General features: G+C 37.5%; 1 protein-coding gene across 1 annotated transcript in view; it reads right to left on the bottom strand.

Annotated features, from left to right (window-relative positions):
• The window catches only part of GUCY1B1 (guanylate cyclase 1 soluble subunit beta 1), a 32205-nt gene extending 8547 nt beyond the window's left edge, over positions 1 to 23658 (bottom strand). Inside the window, exons 1-8 of the mRNA XM_054576078.1 lie at positions 23487 to 23658; positions 22782 to 22855; positions 13646 to 13746; positions 12041 to 12159; positions 4631 to 4828; positions 3654 to 3884; positions 2354 to 2470; positions 1252 to 1385 (exon numbers count right to left, since the gene is read on the bottom strand). Coding sequence (XP_054432053.1) covers positions 1252 to 1385; positions 2354 to 2470; positions 3654 to 3884; positions 4631 to 4828; positions 12041 to 12159; positions 13646 to 13746; positions 22782 to 22855; positions 23487 to 23489 — 977 coding nt within the window. The 5' untranslated portion in view covers positions 23490 to 23658. The remainder of the gene's footprint in view (positions 1 to 1251; positions 1386 to 2353; positions 2471 to 3653; positions 3885 to 4630; positions 4829 to 12040; positions 12160 to 13645; positions 13747 to 22781; positions 22856 to 23486) is intronic.
• Between the last annotated feature and the right edge of the window lie 1014 nt (positions 23659 to 24672).

Here is a 24672-nt window from a genome sequence, read left to right as displayed (position 1 = left end):
TCAATTTCTGCATGTGGTAATTAACAAATAGACTCCAAATTTTCTGCTTCTGTTTCCAAAGAAACCTTATCGCCATGGATAGAAATTGTCCTTATTGAGAAACTCTCATTTTACTGAAGCTCTACTTGGAAAGAGGCAGAAATAAAAAACACTATTGATAGCAGATACATAATTACACCAATGTAGGTTATTAATAAAAAATACAGAGTTTCTATTCCTTAATATTGTCTCTTTTATTTTCATGGTATATATTCTCAGGGAAAAAAAAATCACTAGTCTTACATAGTCTTTAATACTATATTTATATATTGAAAGAAGTTGTTATAAAGTTCATTAGAATTTTCAGAAATTTTGGCAGTATCTTTAAATGAAAAAATGATCATGGCAGACTTTAAATAAAATTTGTAGCCAACAACCCACCAAAATATATGTGCATATGGGTTGTAGAATGTTATAAATACACAAAATCTCATGTAACAAGTTCCATAGTTCTTTTTCTATTGTTCTAAAACAAATTTTGATTTGTTTTTTATTCAAAATTCCCATCCAACTTTTAGTAAAATACTTTATTCAATTGGGAAAATGCCAACCTACAGTTTTACTTCCCTCTGATGTTTACTACAAAAAACCTAAATTTCAACTTAATAATATAGTTTCAGTATTGTATCCAATTAAAATATCTAGGTATTTTAAATATAAAATACTTAAAATCCAAAACCAATTTTAAAAGTATTCTTGGTACCTGACATATTCATTATTTATGCCATCATATTAGGAGCTTTCAGAGTTACTTTTCTGCATGATGCCAACTGCAGATTAGCTAGGGCATGATCTAATGGCATAAACCCTCAGCAAATTATTTAAAACATGGCAAATAAAATAGAATACATGCTTTCTTCTGAGTCTATTACAAATGTTAGATGACATCTTTGTTATAGAGATGTATACTCTTAAGAGTTGCAAAATCGAATTACACTTCAGAATAACTGCAGATTAGCTCCAAGATGATCTAATGGCATAAATACTCAGCAAATTGTTTAAGACATGGAAAATAAAATGGAATACATGATTTCTTCTGAGTTCATTACAAATGTTAAATGGCATTATCTTTGTTATAGAGAAGTACACTATAAAACTTGTAAAACTGAATTACACTTCCGAATATGCAGACATGAACAAAATGTTATTAAATTCTTTTGTTAGTTAAAGATGGGTACTTACATTCTTTATAATTCATCTAAAATGTATTACCTTGGTGAACACAGAAAAAGTATGCTATCTGCTTCAGGTAAGTAGATCATTTGACCCTTGAGACGTAAGCAGCTGATCTCTGTGCCAGTCAGTTCATCCTCACATTCTAATTTCTCTACATCCAACAATCCTTCCTTGAAAAGGCAAGACATAACCATTAACTAGTGCCTTTCTCCCTACTTAACAATTCCTCACAAAAAAAGGACACACAAACTTCATTTCCCACCAGACCATAACGGGGAATAAGTGCACCAAATGGAAGCGGGGAGGGCATTTCACCCGAGTTCTGCCAGGGCGTATGCATAGTGGCCCCCTTACACACCCTGCACACAAGGGGATTGACTATCTCTCCAAACACAGAAGGGCAATAGCTGCACTACTTGTTCACATATTCACCTAAAGTTTCTAAGATTCTTTCTAGTTTTCCAGTATGGTTACAACACATAACACCAGGTCTTATCACAGAATAAACCAAGCCCCTCCACTCCCCACCGCTGCATTCACAGAGCAACTGGAAATAGTTCCAAATACATAAAGTACGCGCACGTAGGACTTTTGGAAGGGTGGCAGGGAGGATGAAGTGTGCACTCTAGCACATCTTTGCTCTACAAATCCCGAAGACAGAACCTGAGAGCTGAGAGCTACCTCAATTATCAACCAAATGGATATTTTATCACTCTTTTTTCCCTACAAAAAAAAAAAGAATCAAGAAGAAGAGACACTTTAAGGAAGTGGATGAGGTTTTTCTTCTTTTTTTTAAAAAAATCTTTATTAGTTTTTTTGATTTCTAAAATAAAACATTGTAGCTATACAGGGAGTAAAAGATGTTGGTTTAATACATAAAACTGGGTTGTCCCAGCAAGACATTCTCAACACTTACTTTTATTCATTTTGATCAGATGACAGAGTTCCACTGATTTTCAGGCAAACCAAAAATCAATAACGTTGCCTTTGAAACAGAACTCCCTTTGCGGTTTGCTTTTGATCTCACTACACCTCCTCTGTCTTCTAGAATGACATAGTAGCTACTTCTCCCTCCAGAACACTTCTAGTATGTAACACATCTTACTTACTCACATTTAATAAAACATATCTTAATTACCTTGCTTCTCAATACGAAAACTGTATTGATGTGTGAAAGGATCCCATGGAAACTAATATCAATATGAGGACGGACCAGAGAGAAGACAGACAAAAGGCTACAATTGCCAGGTTGGAGCTAAAACATAGATAAAAAGAAAAGAACACAATTATTTAAAACAATTTTTACTTGTTATTACATTAAACTGGCTCAATTATATATAAGTACAGAAATACATTGTTTTGGGGGGAAGTTTCCTCAACTACAGACTCATATCTTAACTTACGCAACTGAGTGATTAATGGACATCAAATAGTTTCAAGAACATAAAACCTAATATGGATTCAGATGACTAGTATTCAAATATAAGCTAATAGAAATAAAAGAAGCATTTTCAAAGAAAAAAACAGAATTTTTAAAAATGTAGCATGAGTTGTTAAATGCCAACAGTTAAAATGAAGTTTAAATATCAAGAGCACCAGCAAACACAGTTTACCAAGAGATGTTAGTAATAATAATGATAATAGGTAACAGTTATTGATTGCTCATAATGGACAAGAGGTTAAACTAAATGTTCTTCCTTTGCTCTCTATCTTCATGTTATATCAAAGGGAAAATCAGCAAAGAAAGGCCAAGTAACACATTTCAGGTCATACAAGAGGGAAAGGCAGAACCAGGGTAAGAACCCAGGCTTCCAGATTAATAGGTTTACGCTTAATCCCATTTAGGTTAATCCTGAATTATCAAGTCTCATTAATTATAAGCAAAAAATATCTCTAGATACATGTCATGCACAACTCCAAAAGCTGGTCAAGTAGAAAAGAAAGATTTTACAAATGGATCAGAATAATGCATATCAAATGTGGATTCTCATCATTGTTCTTTGATGCTTTTTCTCCTAACTCTCATGATAAAAATCTCTGTGATTTTCCTCATTAGTCTTTTTCTAAATTCTCTTCTTTTCCCTGAAAATGTCAAAGGTTGATTGTGAAAGCTATTTTCAGATTGTATATAGCCAATGAATTCACTAAATAAAATAGGTGAAAGTTGATTGTTACTAGAAAGTTACACATTTTCTCATTTTAAAAGAATATAGCATCCCCACTGTCCCTGCTTTTAAGAAGAAAAAAAAAAAAACCTGTTGCAGGAAAAGTAGCATTATGCTTAAATACACTAACATTTAAACAACTAATGTAATATACAATGTGCTAAACATCAACTAATACACAGTAAAAAGGTTAAATAAATGAATGGTTACATGTAACAATAGCACCTTTATGGCCTTTTGTCTCAGGCCCCAAGGAAGAGTGAGGTCGTTTACCTGGGGAAGCACTCTGTATATGGCATTGCCACACTGGGTGACCACTAGGTCCCGGTCAAATATTATGTGAAAAGGAAAAGCCTTGCAGAAGGTATAGGGGCTGATGCGTGATTCCTGAGTACCATTTTCTTCAAATCTGTCAAGATCTTCATAAAAATCCTCTTCTTTAGATTCTTTTTCTTCAATTAAAAATTGGGTATGATCACATTCCTCATTTCTCTGCTGAATAACCTGCATGTCAAATGGGTAAATGGTGTTAATTGTCTGCATTTCACTTTACTTAAAATAACCTGAATACCTAAGAAATTGGTTTTGAAAATTGCATTTAGAAGGTAAATAATAAAATTTTAATATATACAAATACTACATATATCTAAAATAGAAAACAATTGTATTAATACCTTGAAATCATCACTTAAAACTAGCAGTCTGTATTATCATTAGCAACACATTTTTAAAGTATGAGATCTGGCTTCTCTCACCAAGTAATCTAGTTTTGTTTTGTTTTTTTAAAAGCAAAACTTTTAGTTCACAATATGAGATATTCCAATGATATTTTAGGGACAGACAAAATCCACAAAGAAACAATCTATAGTAAAATAATATCTAACTGTGTATTTTAGAATTTGTCCATTTTTGGGGTGTTTTTTGTATTCCGAAGGCACAGTTTAGCCAGTCACATATCCTTCTGCTTTCCAGCCAGTGTGTGATCCCAGAGAATGCAAACTAAATCTCATGTGACCTTAAGCAATGTATCAAAAGAAAAATCTGCTGCTGCAAGGAAGAAAATAAGTAGCCTGTATTTCTTTATATCCTTGCATTCCAAAGCCAAATATAGAAGATTTCTGCAGTTGCCACTGCTATGGTTTATATGGGTCTTTGGTGAGGTCCACTAGCTGCAATCATTAAAGGTAAATTCACTGAGTAACATTTTTCATTTTCTACTGTTGAGAAGTGCCTCCGTGGCTGATCATTACCTTCATGTCAATTTCAGTGCCATGTATTTGCTGAGCTACCGTTTTAATGATTCCAATGACAATATCCTGAAGCCCTTCTCTCTCAGAGTAGTAGTGCAGGATGAGTCCTTTGCCCTTTTCTGCATCGGTGCACCTAAAGGAAGGTGCGCGCATGCCTGGGTAGATAGTAGCCAGGTGGTCATGCAGAGCATCAAGATTCTACAATAAAGAGAAAATGGTGATGGATAAATAATGATTCCACAATGGCAGGTGACTTCCGGAAAGCAAGATAAAGACTAAACTCAATCTCAGCTTAGATGAGCCAAGTAAACACTCAGGCAGCAATCCTTCCCTTGCTGCACTGAGACATCTGTAAGGCAAGAACCACAGGGAACTTGAGACTCTAGTAGAGTAATTAACAAAAACTTCTGTGGCTATTAAGAGTTAATACATTTTAAGAAATAATAAATAACAAGTGGGATATAAAAAGAATTCCATAAAGCAGAAAAAAGAAATAGTTAAGGGCTACAGCAAAGATAAACATATTTATAGAAGTTTGTGGCAGCTATATATGCATGACAGTCACTTCGTGGTAACATAAGTAACATATCCAATTTTTCTAAGACTTGATTTCTTCTGATAAAATCACAATAACTAAAATGATGTACATAAAACACTGAGCACATCTTAGGTGCAGTAAGCAAACTAATTTCCACACCCTAATCCCTTAGAATACAATACCTCATGTGGCAAAAGATATTTTGTAGATGGGATTGAGGTTATGGATCTGGAGTTGGGAAGAGTGTTCTGGATGGACCCTGGTAGGCTCAGCTAATCATGTGAGTGACTGAGTCCTTAAAAGCTGATATTTGGAGAGAGAGGTGAGACAGAAGGTCAAAGAGACGGTGGCATGAGAAGGAAATGACACTTTGTTCCAGGTTCTGAGATGTAGGAGACTTGTGTGCAAGGATGGGGAGAGGCCTCCAGGACCTTAGGGCAGAATAGAAACTGGGTCCCTCAGACCTATAACACAGCGAAATGAATTCTGTCAACCCCTGAAAGAGCAAGGAAACAACTGTGCCCGAGATCCTACATAAAGAGACATAGCCCTACTGGCACTTTGATTATAGTCCGGTGAGACCTGTTTTAGACTTCCAATCTACAACACTGTGGGATAATAAATTTGTGTTGTTTTAAGCACTTACGTTTGTGTGAGCAATAAAAAGCAAAAACAAAAACAAATAAAAAAACCCCCGAATACACTAAGCACATAGGAACCTACCAATAACTGATGATTATGGTTAAAGAGAATGTGAAAAACAAAATAATTTCAGAATAATTTCATGGGCCTAAAAGAACGTATCTAAAAAGAAGGCGCTAGAGATGAGCCAACATTGAACTATGATTCTTATTCCAAATGTCTCAAAGAAGTCAATTCAGGAAAACAGAAGAATCCAGCAAGAAACCAGGAGGAAACTGGAGTGAATATGAGGCCTTCCCCTGGGTGCTCGAGTTTGAGAAATTCTTCCTCAGAGCACTTATGGCACCATGGTTTAATTTTCTGTCTCCTCCATTCAAGCATTCACTCATTCTATAAAGTTATCCCATGCCCATTGTGAATCCTGCCTTTCTGTGGTGTAGGTTGGGGGCAGGGTAGAGGGTTGGATACAAATCTGCATGACAAGGACCCTGACTTTAAGCGGCTCAAGGTTTATTTCACAAACAAATGTGCAGAATGGCTTTTGATGCATAAGAAAAGAGACCCAACTAAAGAATGATCTGAAGACTTCAAAGTAAAGATGAGGCCTGAGTTAGGTCATAAAGGTTGATATTCTGATTTGAATATATGTTTCAATAGTCTCCTTAACTGGGTGAATCTGGTTTCTTTTTCAAATGCCTTCATGCAGAGTGCTTTTAATTTTCTTCCACCCAACGTCGGTTAAAATCAAATCAGTCCATTTCTTAAAAGAAACATCAGTTCATCCCCATTGCCTCTAGAGGCTGCTATTGGCATGTAAAAGGAATCCAATATGGCAGCCACTAAATCCTGGAAGTTTATGTATACATAAACTTGTAATATATATATTACAAATCCCAAAACTATTTTACTTGGTTGAGTAGTATGAAGGTTCTTCCTATGACAACTTTTTCTCAGGGGAATTCTTTTCTGAGAAGGGAAGACGTGAAGACTCACCTTCATAACCCTCCCAGATCCTTTACACTTCTGCTGATGTTGCAAAAGTGTTATGAGAGAAAATCTGTTGGTGGTCAGGGTGGGGGGAACCAAAAGAGTTTTATATTTATCTCCATTTGCCACAAAATCAAAATTGAGCTTGTTGCTGCATTTAGATAATTACCTAATATTGTCAAGCCCAGCTACTGTGCTGTGGCTCATTTTAGAGGAAAAAAAATGAGTCAATCAATAATTTGAAATATGTATTTTAATATTAATTTTTAAAAATTTTCCCCTACTAAGTACTTAAATATAAGTCAAAATGACTGTATCTCTTTCATACTCATCTATTTCATGTTGTGTCATATTATCGTAGGATATTCTATGCCATGAGTCACAAAGAGATAAGGCACTTCTAAATGCTGAGACATTTTAATTTAAATAAAGTTATTAATGTTGCTAATAACACCTTGCTTAAATGTATCACCTCAAAGCAAGTGGGAAAGCAAAACATTAGAAGTCAGAATGTTCATCTTTAGTCTTTGTGGTAACCAGATCTCCAGAGATTTACTGTTTTATTGAATTTACCATTAATTAAATGGACAAGTGAAATGCTTTCCTGCAGCATGAAAGCTTTAACACCACTTAATGTAGTATTGATTTTCTTTAGATAGTATCTGACATAAAAATACTCCCAGGATTTCTTAAGTTACAGCTTTCCTTGCTTGGTTTTACTCTTTCTAAATCAAATGATTGCTGCAGCCTGTCTATTATGAGAAATGGAATTTGTGATTAAAAATTAAATTATTTTTATTCGAGTATATTTATATTGCTAAAAATGTGCCTTCTTTATAGTTACACTATCGTTTGTAGCCACATCAAATGCCACAAAAAAGATTCTCAAAATAACTACTAGAAAATCCTGATTACATTTTATAATAGTATCTATACAAAGCTAATTATTTATCCACAAGGCTACAGCAGTGTATTCAGGAGAACAAAAGTTACGTATTAAAACTGGTATTCTCTTTATTTCTAAATATACCCATGGAAGCAGGTATACAAAGAAAAAGTATACATATTACAAAGAAGTACCCATGTTAAACATAGGGGAAAAAAAGTAAATGCATATATTCCAGCACAAGTAGATTCTCAAGAATCAATAAAATTCAAATTCAAAATTCAAATATGCTTTCTCTTCATTCTTCTTACCTTTATGAAATTAGGAAACAGGAAAGGGATAGTGAGCAGGACCACTACCTATTTTACCTCAAGATGCCAAAAAGTTACTCTAAGGTTTTCATTTCATTTTGTAGTGTTCTGATATAATTATACTAGTTTTTCTATAAGCAAAATGAATGCACTTTTTCTCAGGAGTTCTGCAATCTGTAGGTCCAGTTCACCTTGTCACCTGGCACTTTTCATTTACAGAAGAAAAATAGTATTGGCGTCTGGGAAGCTGTGCTGGAGTTCCCGATTTAGCATACTCCGGAGATCAAGGAAGCAAAAGAGAACTTATTACTCTTCTGAGAAAGTCTGAAGTTCTATATTTTTAAAGATCTTGGAATGATTTAAAATACATGCAAATTTTCTTTGTAATATGCATGGCAAAATGAGCTCATGCATAATTACAGAGGCAAAATTCCCAGAAGTTAGCTACTTCCTTTTCCTGCTTCCAGGGCATTTAATTAAAAATTCCCTAAAGGATCCATATAAGTGGGTGGAGTAAGACCTTGCCTCACAAGTTTTGAGACGAAGAGATGTTTCAGTCTCTAAGAATCCTATCTGAGAGGATGGGGAAGAGGAAGTTGTCTGTGTTGTTTGAGAACATTACTGAGGTTTAGATCTGGAAGAGATCTTAAAAATCAGCCTTTGAAAACCTCTTCTTTAAGGAAAGAGGATAAGGTACAACATTTCCTTTCTTTTTATTCCCCACACCTCTGAAAACCAAAAAAGCTTTTAATCTCATGTTTTTAAAAAGTCCCACTTATATAATACTATATTTGGTCATCAATATTTTGAAAAATTGTGAAACTAAATACCAGTTATTCAAAGAGCAAGGTGTTATAATTCTAAAATACTTATCTTCCTTTAAAAGTCCTCACTTGTCAATTTTACAACTGCAGGTTACAGAAATTGACATTTTGGTTGTTGAGAAAACAGGTCCTTTGGAAATGTAAAAGTTAAAAATAAAATGAATCATTCATTTTTTTCTAAGAAATTTTATAAATAATTTAGGGAAGTATTAGAATTTCACAGCTGTTCAGAAAAATCCTTTTTTCCCAAAATAACACTTTGCGCAAACATTTAAGGATTTTAGATCTGTCATCAATCCCAGATTGCTCACAGCGGGCTGGCCAAACCACAGTGTTGTGTTCTGGGGGCCAAAGCCTTGATCCGTCATGAACTGGAAATCCCATGGCAGGCTGAACAGAGGCACTGCCAGAGGATCCCCCCACATAAATGACGTGCGGGAATGGGTGAAACTGCCACCTCTCCAAAATTAGTAGAAGGAGCCAATGTTTCCAGCAAACTATGAAAGAATATTTGTAATATTATTCAACTGAGACTCCTATGCATATTTATATAGGCCCATCATTTAAGTCCTGACTCATCTCTAAGATTGTATATTGCTCGTTTATTTTTCAGTAGTCAACCTGGCAGCCTACGATGCTCATTTTATTCTCATTTTGCCTCTCTAAGATCATTGGGAAGGTAAAGAATATATAATATAATAACAATGGAACGCCACTAAAAATGAATTGGCGATCGTGCTGTGGATTGACATGGGTTCCATTCCCAAAGGCCAAGTATTATCGAACACGGCTGTTATTCAAAGCTCCTGACTCAAGGAAATCAGTCTAGCGTGTGGCTATTTCTCTATATTCATCTGTGGTTCACCTGTAAATAAAGTCACACAGTTTCACTGAAAAGGGCATTTTGTTATTCTTAAAAAAACAGTTAATCTTGAGCTATTGATGTATTCACTTCCTATATTTACACAAAGAGCAAATCTTCATAAAAAAAAGAAAAAGACACTCATTCATTCCCAGATACACAGATTGTATCTGTGAAGATGCCATCATTAAGAGATTATACACGGTCTCTGGCTTCATGAAGTTTACATTCCAGTCCAACAAACAGGAAATGATAATACAGTGTGAGAACAACTATGGCTGGGAAAATAAGTGTGCTCTGTCTGAAAGCATGAGAAATGTCAATGACCCGGACTGAGCTAGTGTAGAGACTGAAAAGGGGAGTGAAGCCTCCAGAAGCAGTCATTTGACCAGGAGGATAAACAGAATTTATGTAGGTGAAAAGGAGCAGGAACAGTGTTTCAGACAAAGAGTAGATGCAAAGCTCAGAAGATAAAGAAAGCAAGATAAAAAATTAAAAATAAGGGGAAAAAAAAGTCCTGTTTGGCTGAGCTAGAAGAGAGGAAGAAGCAGAATGGATAGGGAATATAAGTAGTTTCAATGATTTTAACTATTTTTGACTTTTCCCAATGAACAATGGAGAATCACTGAAGGGTTTAAGCAAAAAAATTTAAAAATTAAAAAAATTAAAAATAAATAATGTGTGTGCATATATGTATGTGATATACATGACATACATACATGATATATATACACAATATTTTTGCATTTCAGAAAAATCACTAGTCATAGAATGGAGAAGAGATTGAGGGAATCATGAGAGAGACAGGGAGATTATCCAATCTCTAGATAATGGTTAACACCTATGGAAGTGTAGGGGGAATGAAGACAAATGATAGAGCTCAAAATTCAGCCGCCCGTGGCTGGTGACCATCCTATTGGAATAGCACAGCTCTCAACATAGGGAAACACCAAGAGGCTGCCTGATCTCTTACTGCACCAATACAAACTTAGCAGATGGTCACAATGAGATGAAGTAAAACAAAAACAATTTGAAAAAATATTTGAACATTTGTTTTGTGATGTAAATGTGGCCATTAAAAGGAAGAGAAAACTAAGACAGAGAAAATGCAAGTTCGAACTTTGTTGATAAGGTGACAGAATTAAAAAATGGAATATTTATTCAGAAACCCAAAGTCTCAGAATACTTTTAAATGTCTAACCTTAATCCATTTAACATAATTCATTTAAATACAGTCTGTTAAAGTTTAATTTACGTATCTCCTGACAGCTGCTTCATTTGGAAGTGGCAACCTTTTTTGACACCAGTAGTTTGGTAAATCCATGGCAGGGGATTGCAAACCAGTTTCCATCTTGATTTAGTGCTGTTTTAAGTTTATAAGAAAAATGTCACTGTGTAAACAACAGACATTTTGATTAAACACTCAAGTTCTTATTTTGGCTGTTAAATCAATAATGCAGCTGGATTGAAAGTCGTTTACATTCCCTCAAAACTGGGCTTTGGTTCAGCTGGTATTGCACTGACATCATTTTCCAGCGAGATCTGGCTGCTTTGAGCAACCAGTTTAGAAATATCCTTTACAAACAACTGCATAACTTTCAATGTTAACACATTTCCAGAAGATGGTCTCACAAATGGCCTGTGCTTAAAATAGGACAGACAATCCAAAAATAGTCTTTCATCTAATGTGTATTTTACTAGTAAAAACTTTTAAGGTAATTAACATGAATCTAAGACAAAGGCTTTTGCTGCCATTAGTTATCTTTTCCTTCACCTGAAACTCACTTTGCAAGGTCCCTTATTTTCCTTTCTATAGTAGGTTAATTAATATGTAACTCGGAGTAATGGTTTTCAAATTTGTTTTGGTAGTAGAGCACCTGAAAGCCAGGGTACTTTTTCCTAAACAACAAGCTTGGGCAGAATGTCTTAGATACCGACATGCTGTTTAACTAAGCTGTACAAACTAGGAATACTTTACACAAAATATAATAATGATAAGACCACATTATAGAGCCACAACATAAAACCACAACTAGTAGCGAATATGACCATTAGAAAAAAGGTGGCTGAACCACAACAATAAGACATGATGTGTTTTTCAAAGAACGTTAATTGACGGCTTGCACATTTACTGTCAGCGACCAAAAGTTAAAGAAAAATCATGAAGCAAAAATGTTAAAATGTATTCAAGACCTTCTAATAACTATTATTTTATGTGAATTAGAAAAAATATCACTATGATTCCATTTCAGCAGCAAGGCACGCTTATCCTGCTGGCTGAACAAAAGGATGCTAGACAGAACCTATGTTTAAGAATCACGAATTCAGAGCTCTTAACAGCAAGGTCTCAACTTGCTTACCTGCAGAAATTCTCTGACATTAGATCCCAGGACACGCAAGATTGTATCATAACCAGACTCTTGACAAAAGACAAAAAACATCTTCCCAAACATTTGGAGGATTTCACCAGCATTGAGATCTATTTTATAGGTTTGAGAGAATAAGAAAAAGCAGACCATATTACAGGTAGACTATTGTTAATGGGAAGAATGGAGATACATGTGTAATTTTAAAAACTTAAATATCTTCAATGCTTGTGCATAGTGAATATATATCATGTGAAAAATTTCTGACCAGAACAATAAAATGAAATCTGAAGAGATAACATGTTACCATGTCAACAGTATAGATTTGTACTTAACAGCAAAGTAATCAGTTTCTCAGCTTCCATGACAAATTAGTTAATTAATTCTGAGCTTTTTTAAATGTATGTTTAATGTATAACTTATTTTTTCTGAAAAAAACAGGGAGATCTTGAAAATCATCCAGAATGCACATGATAATATTTTGATGCAAAATGACTCTTTTTTTATCCAAGTATATATGTTAATAAGTTGGATGCATATAGTATGTACCCTAATATCCTACATTTTTGTTTATATCCAATTATTATTTCTTAAAACTTTAAGATTCTTTTTTGTAAAATCAATTTTAATCATTATTCGTTGCCTCACTCAACAGAGAGATGCAACAATTTAATCAATTCCCTTCTTCAAAATGTAGGCCTTTCCAATTTTTGATAATATAAGTAAGCTTGAAATGAAAGTACACATAAATTTTAATGCAAATAAATCTAATAATTTCTTTAGGAAATATTCCTAATGGGTTAAAGCATTGTTTTAAAAAAAGTGTATGATTTCTTTTTACCCTTTATCCTCAACTACACTAGATATTTAATTTTTAAAAATTGACAAATTTATATGAAAAATATTTCATATTGGTTTCAATTTTGATTACTAATGAGACTGTATATTTTTCTTCTTATTAGTAACAATTTATCATTTTTTGGTAATTCTTGTATTCTGCAGTAGGTAGTATTTGCACTTCTAGTTATATTTCGCAAAGCTGAAAAGCTTCTTTCTACCATATCCAAACTGTAGCCTAGATATTAATTAAACACTCTGAGAATGAGACACTACTTTCAGAAAGCCTTTTTTCCCATGAAGCTTTCTCTTTGAATTTTGCCTTCTTTGCATGAGTTTTGTCTGATACAGATCTGTTTCCTGTTTCTTTTACCAATAGCTAACAAAATTTATCATTACAAAAGAGATTTGGGAATAATATTTTTTGCATACTATACTTGTATAATTACTGTGTTGTTGACATTATAAAATGTTATTACATTATTTACTTATTGCATTAAGAATCAATTTTTTTTCTTCCCCAACACATGGCTTTTTGTGGGGAGGGCACAAGGCAGAGAGCCCTTCTAGTCACTAAAGAGTTTATAAAAGGGAAAATAGCACTCAGCATAGCCTGAACCTAACATTATGTGTAAATGTCTTCCCCACCAGGGTTGTACAATGTACAGCCTGCATCACTATACAATAATGACCTTGGACCTTGCATTCCTTTGGACTTTTATGTGTACCTTAGCCAAAGAAGGGAAGTCATATTCAACTTACTGAGGACTTTGCTTGCTGCAGCAACCAAATCATAAGTTTTAGAATCATCATATATTATTCTGACAAGAAATTGTCCTTCTTCATCTAATTGTGCCTCTTTTCTGGAAAACAAAAATGAGAGAGAGAAACCGAAAACAAGTTGGAATAACTATATTGGTACTATAGTTACAATGATTGTATAAATAATAATTTTATACCTAAAATAGAATTCGTGTTTGGCAAATATGTTTAAATCAATGTGTTGTTCTTAAAAGTTTAATGATTGAGAGGAAATGATTTCACATTCCCCTCCCCAAAATTAAAATGATACAGGTAAGTACATTTTAGCAGGACTAACTTTTATAATGTACTTTCACACCCAATACGACACCTGATATTAAATATAATCAATATAATTTTTGGTTTAATAAATAGTTAGCAAATACTATTTGTTTAGTCCCTATACATGCCAGGCATTGTCCTAGGTAGGGAGAATACAGTGTTTAGTAAAATAAACAAAAATACCTCACCTCTTGGAACATACATATTCCAGGAGGGGAGACAGAAGAGACATAAAACTAATTAATAATATTTGTAACGGTAAGTTGCTTGGAGAAAAACAAAGCTGGGTAATTTAAGTACAATAGCTGGATGCCTCACTGAGTTGCCAGCAATTGGGCAAAGTCTGAAGGAGCCCTGGGAGTGAGCATGAGCCGTCTGGGGAAGCGTGTTCCGGGCAGAGGGAAGAGCACGTGCCAAGGACTCTCAGGGGCAGCCTGCGGAGGTGGAGGACGGACAGGTGGAGGCCAGTGTGGCTGGACCAGAGGCGGGGCAGAGGGGCTGTAAGAGGGCGGGGCAGAGAGGTAACATGGGGTTGGACAATGGGATGACTCTCCTATTTCCTTGAAAGAGATGGAGGGTCCTAGCACTTGTGATGAGAGCACTGAGACTAGCAGACCTGGTCAAAAGGGTCAATCTGGCTACTGCATTGCAAATGGACCAGAGTCTTGGACAGAACAAGGAGACCGGTTAAGAGACTGTTGCTGAGATCCTGGGGAGAAATGCTGTTGACTAGGTTCAGAGTGGAATTAGTGGAAGGACTGAGACGTGGTCCGGATTCAGATATATCCTGAAAGCAACTTCCGCATGATCTGCTGACGGACTGAACACAGGGTGTGAGGGAAGGAGAGGACACAAGGATGGCACTGAGGTTTTTGCCTGAGCAACTGGATAGATGCTGTCACCAGTGGCTGAATTGGGAAAGGATGTTGGAGGCGGATGTGGTGGGGGCGGGGGGGTAAGATCTAGAGCTGTGTTGTAAACATGTTAAAGTTTGAGTGTCAAGTGGACAGATAACATCTTTTAACATATCCTTAGCTTATTAAATAAAGTTGCTCAAAATACACACAATATTAATAAAAGGTCACTATAGTAATTTTTAACAGTTGTCATGATTTTACACATATGTTTATTTTGGTAGGATTTGGATTTTTTTTGCCCCTCAAACAAGTGTCCAAAGGGGAAGGAAAATCCATTGTCCAAAATGTTGCTGGCTAGAAAAGAGAAATGACAAGTTTCCAGGTCTCTTTTCCAATGTTAAATTCACAAAAATATGTGGAACTTGGACATCAACCTCTGACCCTCAATCCAAGTCTTCTAAACCCTATATGCTGCCAGGAAAGAACACAAGAGAAACTAGTCACTATTCTGAAGAAAAATTTCAACACAGTGGCCGGAAATAGCTCCTTAAATGCAGTCAAGGCTGGCCACATGGAATCCCAACCACCTTCCCTGCCTCGGAAGCAATGACGTCAGAGCTGCTGCTAGTGGCTCTGGTACCACTGTCTGTTCAAGGAAACTATTCCAAATAGTGGCTTATCTGAGGTCCAGGTGGGGTGGAGATAGTCTTTAAAAACATGGTGTTCTTTAGAGTATGCCATTTATTTGCCCACAGTTATGTATAACAGTGCATGTGAATTTAAAAAAACAAAACAAAAGCGTGATTTGGTAGGCACAGAAATTTGAATTTCAGAGTCTATGATCCAAATGAACTTGGACAAGTCATGTAAAGCACCTGAGCAATAAAACACCTCTTTTCTAAAATGGGAGCAATAATATAACCCACCTTCCACAACTTTAAAGAGACAAATGTACAAAAGGATGTTCTAAGTAGTTGAAGGCTTATACATATATGACTAATCACTACAGTACTTCCCATGTCCACCTATTCAAAAATTTAAAGAGCTCTATAAAAAATGTGAAATTCTTCTCCCTTTGGCTGATCAGACACAGCTATTAAGTGAAAGGAACACATCTTCAAAACCTCAAGCCTTTTTAATACGCAAAGTCAGTGAAATAGTGACTTTTCCCCCCAGATTATGACAATATACTCTCAAACACTGATTTATCTTTCAATAAATGCTACTATATATCTTATTCATTCTAATTTATACCTTATTCATTCTAATGTCTATCTGTACAAAAATATGAAATGCAGGTGCTCCTTGACTTATGATGGGGTTATGTCCCAAAAGCTTATTGTAAGTTGGAAATGTAAGTAAAAAAATGGTAAGTTTAAAATGCACTTAATGACACCTAACCCAGCTTACCTTAAATGTGCTCAGAACACTTCCATTAGCCTACAGTTGGACAGAATCACCTAACACAAAACCTGTTTTCTAATAAAGTGTTGAATATCTCAGGTAACTTATGAACTGCAGCATCTAAAAAGTGAGGGCAACACAGTACGCTGTAGAGTTATCAGTCGTTTGCCCTTGTCCATCTGCCGACTGGCTGGGGCTCACGGCCACCACCCAGCACCACGTAAGAGCATCGCACTGCACATCACTAGCCTGGGAAAAGATCAAAATTCAAATCTGAAATATAGTTGCTACTGAATGCGTATCTCTTTCCCACAATCGCAAAGTCAAAAAATCTTAAGTCAAACCATACTAAGTCAGGGTCCATTTGTATAAAAAAGTAAAAAACACTTTAAAAATCCTCCACTCTTTTGAGGTAACAGCTGCTAATATTATATTCAAGTTGTTCATGCTTGAATATACTTGTATAAATAACACACATGAGATCATACTGCATTAAAACACCCTTTTTTGAGTTATTATTTGATGGACATCTTTTCATGCTATTAAATATATTTCTATACCTTGGCTGCATAAAACTGTATTCTATAGACATATTAAAGTTTTAGTAGATATTTAAATTGTTTTTATTTTTTCACAGGTATAAACAATGTTGGGATGACTATTTAGTAACTAATAAATATATTTCTGTATAAAGTGGAATAAGTGCCTGGATATAGAATTGCTGATTTGAAGAATATGGATAGCCTAATTTTTCTCATTTTATCACTAACATTTTATTATGAAAAAAGCATTGGTCTACAGGCATTTCGAAGCCTCTGATTTAGGACATTCTAATAAAATATAAATAAAATGTATTGACTATATTAAAGTACAAATTAATTCATGTTCTTACTATGTCCTACTCTGTTTCTTCCAGTTGGGATAAACCAAATAACATCTATTTCAGTAATAAACTCAGTTTCTTGGAAATACCAATCCATTACCAACATTAAATGAATGAGATACCAATAGAACGCGAAGTCTCTCTAATTAAAATAGAGGGATGGCTATTTCCCTAGAATTTTCCCAACCATCAGTCAATGCATCCTTTCTTTCCTATCTTTCATTTTAATAACATAAGCTCCCTTATCTTTTTAAGCTTTACTTCCTGAACAGATCAGCCCAGCATGCTCCCTAGAGGGAGGCTGAAACATAAATTAAACAGTAGGACATGAAAGGAAAAAAATCATTCCTATTAAAAATTTCACACTGAGTTCTAGTGAATTATTCAGAATATTCAAGATTCCTTATTTATATTTATCTTAAAAATCTTTGGGAATTTGGAGTCAATCTTCATTCTTTCCCACCAACACCCTCCACACCCAGGGAAAGGAACTTTGCTAAAATATTTGAGCAACTATTATGCCCTGGGCACTTTTCTAAGCACTTTTTAATATATCAATGAACAAAAGAGATACATTTCCTTACCCTCATAGAACTTACATTTTTAGCTGGTAGAAACAAGCAATAAGCAATAAATATATGCTCAAATTTTGTAACTTATTATGAGGTTATAAATGCTACAAAAGAAAGTAGATCAGGATCTACTTTTAGGCTTTTGGGTAAAGCAGTTTCATGCAGAGGTGTGAAAAAATGAATATTCTGAAGTAGAAGAGCTTGAATACAGGTACCTTGAAAAGGAGTCTCAAAACAAGGTCTGGTCGGAGACAGAAAAGGTCATGATACATCAAACAATCTTCCTGACCAATGACAGTTCAAAGGGATCCTGATCTTTTCAAAATCATTATCACAGCACACACCATACAATAGAGAATACATAAGTGTCATCTTGTCAATAAATCCTGTGATGGTCCATTGTAGTGAGCTGTAAGGACATCATGAATGCTGGCTGATGTTCAACCATTATTAAAATTAAAATCTTCCATAAAAAACAAAGATAACTGCTTATAACATCTTAAAAATGAAAAATATAAATTGTTGCCTGGCTCAGTTGGATGAGTGTCATCTTAGACACCAAAAGGTTGCAAGCTCATTTCCCAGTCAGGGCACATACCTAGGTTGCAGGTTCAATCTCTGTTCTGGGCATGTACGAGAGGCAACCAATCGATGTTTCTCGCACATCAATGTTTCTCCCTCTCTCACCCTTCCTCTCACTCTAAAATCAATAAGTATATCCTCAGGTGAGGATTTAAAAAAAAATGTATGGTCTCTTACTTTTCAATGAATCAGTCCAATGACACCCAATAAGTCTTAATCCACGGAGGCCAGACTCTAGTTTGAGAGAGCTACCAAGGAGTGAGATCCTTTAAATGCGGTGAAGCCTTCCTGCTTGGACCCTTTTGCAGTTGGGAAAGGTCAGTCCATTCAATTCAATATATTCACTCATCCAAGAACTGTAAACAGTAACAATAAATGCTCTCCTGAGTGACACAGAGTTTGGCAAAGTAACATCATTCTTGATATATAATTGCATTTTTTTTTCAGTGTGCTTCAGAAAGAAAGAAACTAGCCCACGAAGCTGGAGTGCTGAAGGCAACTGGGACAAGAGGACTGAAAGGCCCCCACATTTCAGTGATTTGAAGATTGACCACAAAGAACTTAAATAAAGCAGGAATGTCATATTTCATGATCCAATAATGAAGGGCAGGCAGATCAGAATAACAATGGAAGCCAAGCCACCATTACAAGGAGGTACTTCAGAATGTTTACCTGGAGTAGGAACTTCTTTAACCTCAATATCTTTTGATAAGAAAACGATGCTTCATTTTGCTAGACATAAACAAAGATACCATTTCCCTACCATTTCCTTTTTAATGAACCAAGTGGACAAGTAGCAAATGGAAAAGCTGCAAGTATTCATATTTTCTGAGCTGACACCCTCTGAACTGGGTCAGTTACGCATGTTAAAGTGTGTTTTCCTGTTGATGTCTGCAGAATATCTATCCGGAATTATCATTTTCCAACACAATGAAGAAAAACATTTGTTATCGAAAGAGTCTAAAGGACATTGTTCCTTGCAAGCAGCACCAATGTCTAGTTAACATTGGCCATAATTAGGTCTGGCTATATTAAGAAGAAGAATATAGGTTTTCTGATTTATCCTCTGGTTCTCATTTTAACGTGGAATACTTCTCGACCCACCCAATAAAATGCTTCTGTGTTTTTTTTTTAAATTCTCACAAATTGCAGATTGGTAGGAAAACGACGGCTCAGCTTGATTTTTGTGGTTATTTCATACCATCAAAACACAACCCTGAAATATTACAGTGACCTGGCTTATCACCTGGACTCCATGCCGCTCACCCGTGGCCCAGTGAAGTTACAAACTCAAAAATCAAACCTTATAATCTGACCCAAAGGTTAGTTTCGCCAGGGCTGATGAGAGGGTAACAGCAATGACAGAATCAAGTGTTCTAATACTTTTCTAATATGTATATTTTGACTTCATGTTTTTTTCTGAAATGATGGTTGGTTATTCTCATCCCTTAGGAACCGTGGCTTAAAGAAAGCAGCAAAAGATTTGAAGTAGATTCAGAGGTCTCTTTTGCTTCCCCCCTCCCCACACATATTTATGGTATAGCTCAGAGGTGGGCAAACTACAGACTGTTGATCAAATTCAGACTACCACCTCTTTTTGTCTTGTCAAGCAGCAAAGAATGGTTTTTCCATTTTTAAAAGGTTCCATTAGAATAGTTACATAGGCACTTACATAATATCCTCAATATTGACTCCTGGTCTGCTGTACCTTAAATATTTACTATCTGACCTTTGTTAAAAGAAAGTTTATCTATCCTGCATCTAACAATTTTTCTTTTTCTTAAAAAGAGCAATTTAAAGCTCTTGGGAAATGGTTACATTGTTCCAAGTGTAAGTAGATACTGAGTTTACAATGAAGCATTGTTGGCTCTTATCCACTTAGAACTTTTCTGTCTGGAATCTGTTACTTAGGATTTTATCCGTCATTAAATGTTTGGCATCCTCTCTCATGAAGGATGGATGGCAGCTCCTACCAAGTCAAAAAAGTATTATGGAAATTTTATAAACATCAATTTAGATAGTTTCTCACAGACTGAAAATAAAGGGGTTTGGTACTTATTAAGACAAAATAATGTTTTCACATACTCGGTTTTCCGTGAGAAGTTTATTCTGGAAGTGTCTTGGACCGCTGCCCGCAGTGACCTTCCCCTGAACAGAGGGTGAGGTCCAGAGAAGAACCAGGATCTCCCCAGGAGCATTTTAAAGTTAAACTCCTCCAACTTCTCACCTGCCAGGAGGCAGTGAGAATCTCTCTGCTGGGATATGCACAAGCTCTTCCACAGAGACCTTAGTAATAATCCCTCAGGGGTCCTAACTGGGTTGGAAACCAATGGTCTGCTGCTTTAACCCAGTCAGTACAGGAAGCTGTACTATGGGCTCTAGTCCAGACACTGCACTGTACCCAAGACAAGGGAAGCCCCACCAAAAAGGATGTTTGGGCAGAAAAAAAGAATAAAAATGAACACCTGGATTGCAAATGCTAGTTGAACTAAGTATTTTTCTTTCAGGGGCATGTAATTTTATTTTAGAAATTATGATGTTTCATTTTACCAGAAAAAAATATTATTTAAATCATTTAAATTATGAATGTTTGAACAAATTAAGAATACCGGTCAAAGCTACTTAGAGATACATTAGTGTGTTAAAAGATACTGATGTTTAATTAAAATGAATAATTTGTGAAAGTAGAGCCTAACAATATTCTTAGTGTGATGTGACAGAGGTAAGGTCTCACATCAATGTAATTTTGCATATTTTTAAATATTTTGACCTTATCTGGGGGAAAATAGAGCCAACACAAACAAATCAGTTAATAATTTAATTTTTAAAAATTTCTGATAAATTTCTCTGTAATGTATCATTTTCCATCCTTGTATTTAACAGTGATCTAAATTGATAATGGGTAGGATATACATTCTAAATCTGGTTAAAATACATAATGACTGTTTAACCGTATAGGCATCTTTAATTGTGCCCTTAAAATGCTAAATATATTCATTGTCACAGCATATCTACCAGAATAATTGGAAATTTCTATCTTATAGATGAGAAAATATTATGTGAAGGACATGCTTGATGTTTTCATAAATTCACAAAGAAAGTGGCTTAAAAATAATCCTATAGTTAAAGTATATAAAATCTTTCTCTTGGTGTTTGCCTTCTATAACTGTCCATTAAGCAAAATAATAATTATGAAGGTATTACTAAGGTTCAGAGAAAATTGAAATCTCAAAGTAAACATTAGTGCTTAGATTCTCATTTGATTCAACTGGATAATATAATATGTAGATGTGTCCGGTGGGTAACATACCTATGGCTTATGGATCATGAAACAATGTTCATTGACACAGGCCCAAGAGAAGGAAAAGATGCATTTTAGTGCTTAATATTTAACACTGGATATTTCCATGGGATCATATTTATTAAAAATCCCTATCATGTAACGGCAGAAGGCTTGATTGAAATAATTGCGATATATTTAGGAGAAATAGCAAGAAAGTATCACCTCCTTGATATAATAAAATGTAATCAGGGAAGACAGGAAACGAGAGTATGGAATAACAATGTGTTCTCTGCCCACTCAGGTACCACGCCCTCCACCTTCATTTGAATGTGACAGTTAAACTGTTCCAATACGAACATCCTTAATTATCGTTCTGGTTTAGCTGGTTAGTTGTGGTCATCTATACAATAAGAGAAATACAAATGTCACCAAAGTGAGAGAGAAACAGTGGAAAAAGCCTCTGTTAAAGTGAGCTGTTCAATGTGGCGGCAGAGATGACCCACCCTTTCAACAGGTTTAAACTCTCATCCAGAGTCCTGGGCTCACAATTCTAGGCTGACACGAACTAGGATGCCCTCCTACAATTGACAGCTTTCACCACAGTAGGGGGAAAAAAAGAGGTGTGGGAGGGATGATTTGGGGAAAATGAAAGAGCAAACATTCCAATTTTACTTTATTTCAGAATGAATAAATGCACGTGATTCAGTTGCTCAAGAAATAGTCTCAGGAGAAGCGAGTTTTAGCATACCGAAATGGCGTAACTATTTTTGTGCCTGTAAGGTGCGTAAATTTTAAACGAGCCAAGGTCTTCCGTTTGTTTCTAAGGCCACTGGCAGCTTGAACGTCGCGGAAGCCTTTGTGGTCCCCCTGGCCCTTCGCGTGGGAGCCGCCGGGCCTGCAAAGCCTGGGAGCCGTCGGACGCTGGCAGCGCGTTCCCACGCTCAGGCCGGGTCGGGAGGCCGCGGTGACCCCGAGGCTCCTTCCCTTGGCTCTCGCCCTCCCAGCCTTGCCCCGCCCGGGCTGCCCCTCCTCTCAGGGTCCTGCTCCGGAGCGTGGGAGCGCAGCTGTAGCCCGGAGCGGCGAGCGGAGGCATCTCGGAGATGCGCGCCCGCGACCCGAGCAGGAAGCGGAGGATGAATCAATCGAGGAGAGGGCGACGGCGCTGGAGGACGCCTAGGGACCCTCCACACGCCGTGCCAGCGCCGGGCCTAAGCTCGAGCAGCCAGTCACTTACTTGATGTCTTCCCACACCTCCGGGCCATAATTGCGGATCACCAGCAGCTCCAGCGCATGGTTCACAAATCCATACTGCGGACACAGAGGGAAACCTGAGAGTCAGGAGCCAGCTGTAGGTGGGAAGGGCTTGAGCGCGACTTTGCTGCCACTTTGGTGCTTTCACCTTGTATCTCGCCCTCTGGGTCCAATCTATTCGGGGTACTTGCTGCTAAAGAGGGGCATCAAAGGGGCGCAAGCCACGCCCCAATAAAGGACACATCCTCTCCATCACCATTTACCCTACCCCATGCCACCTTCTTATCCCCACTCACCTGCCAGGCAGCGGGAAAGCGTGGCAGAGGGGACGCGAACTCTGCACCTCCCACATCATGACACTCAGCTTCCCACACCAGCGGGGCCGGCCTGATCCTGGAATCCCCGTGCCTCGGCCGCAGGTTCCCTTCCCAAGCTCGGGAAGCCGCGGCACAGTGCAATACAGCTGACCTCCTTGCTAGCAAAAGCATCCACTGCCCTCGCCGGGACCCGCTGCGTTCCCACCTCCCCAGCCCCGGCCGCAGGCCAAAGGCGAGACTGCTCCCGCGACCAGCGGTGCGCTCTCTGAGTCCCCGCGCCAAGCTCCAGTGGCGCTACCGGTTCCCTTGGGCAGCCAGGCCAGTCCAGCCGCGGCGTGAGGATTCAGCCTGACCCGGCTAGGAGCACTCACCATAGTGTCTGCGCCCGGAGCTGGGGAGGCAGCCCCCTCGGAGAGGCACGGCCAAAGGGACCCAGGCGGCGGCTACGGAGGCGACAGCGCAACAGGACCCCAGCGGCAGCATAGAGCTGGAATGAGCGCAGTCTTCTCGGCCCGCCTTGATTGCCATCTCTCCCCAGCCAATGGAGAGCCGCGCCGCAGGGGGGCCGGCTTCTGCTCCTGGTTTTCCACCAGTCAGCGGCAGAGGAGGGAATTCAGATGCTGTCACCGCTGCTGCGCTCCAGGGCCTTCCCGCCCCCGCCCTGGGTGACAAGGCTTTCATTCGAGGCCACAGCAATGACGGTAGAGAAGCCCCAGTTTTGTACATTGCGTGAATTTTGGGACAGGGAGAATGAAGCTATTGTAGTCCTACCAAATATATTCTCAGAGGCAGGAAGTCTGAGCAGAGCGGTGTCTGTGTTTGTTTTGCAATGCACAAGCCTTAAAAGGAATACGCCCTCATAGTCAGCATCCCCTTGTTTCTTGTCATCTTGAAGATAAATAGTTCCTTTGTGGCTTGGCCCCTCAACAGTTTATGGTAAACTGAAAGCCAATAATACTGAGCTCCACACATTTTACTTTCAGTCAATGAACCTAGCTGAGAGGGCCAGCTAAAACTTTCAGCTGGCCTGGTGTCAAAACCAGCTCTGCTCATTACTAAACTTCCCTGCAAGATCCAGTAGTGATCTGTGCGTGATGCTGGTGGGACGCGTGATCCCAGCTCTCGGCCAGGACCCATGAATCCGAAGTTTTTAACTGTCCGGAGTTGGGTCACTGCTGTTGGTTTTCAGAGGTGACTGAGGAACTGGAAAAGGCCCAGCACAAAATGAGTAGACTTTTAATTAATCCAGCCCCAGTCTATAAGCCACCAGGCACTTGCAGTAGTTAAAACTCTGCGTCCTACCACGGGGAGAAGAAGGAACTGTCTTTTGGTTATAACTCTGTGCTTGGGTTACATGGACTCAATCGACTAAGGTTAGGTCCGAAGTGAGGAAGGGAAGGCAAGCGTCTCGCCCAGCTCAACAGTGTCAAGTGGACCTGAGAAGCCAAGATGATATTCCATTATGTGAATAGTTTGCCGTGAGAACAATTTCAATATGAATAGAGAAAATGTCAAAGCAATAAGACTACTGGCATTCATACCCAGAGACCTATCTTG

The sequence above is a fragment of the Pteronotus mesoamericanus genome, unplaced genomic scaffold (genome assembly GCF_021234165.1).
Source record: "Pteronotus mesoamericanus isolate MK-2021 breed Mesoamerican mustached bat unplaced genomic scaffold, CSHL_Meso_final contig_32, whole genome shotgun sequence".
NCBI classification, from domain to species: Eukaryota; Metazoa; Chordata; class Mammalia; order Chiroptera; family Mormoopidae; genus Pteronotus; species Pteronotus mesoamericanus.
This window is presented reverse-complemented; position numbering and strand designations above follow the sequence as displayed.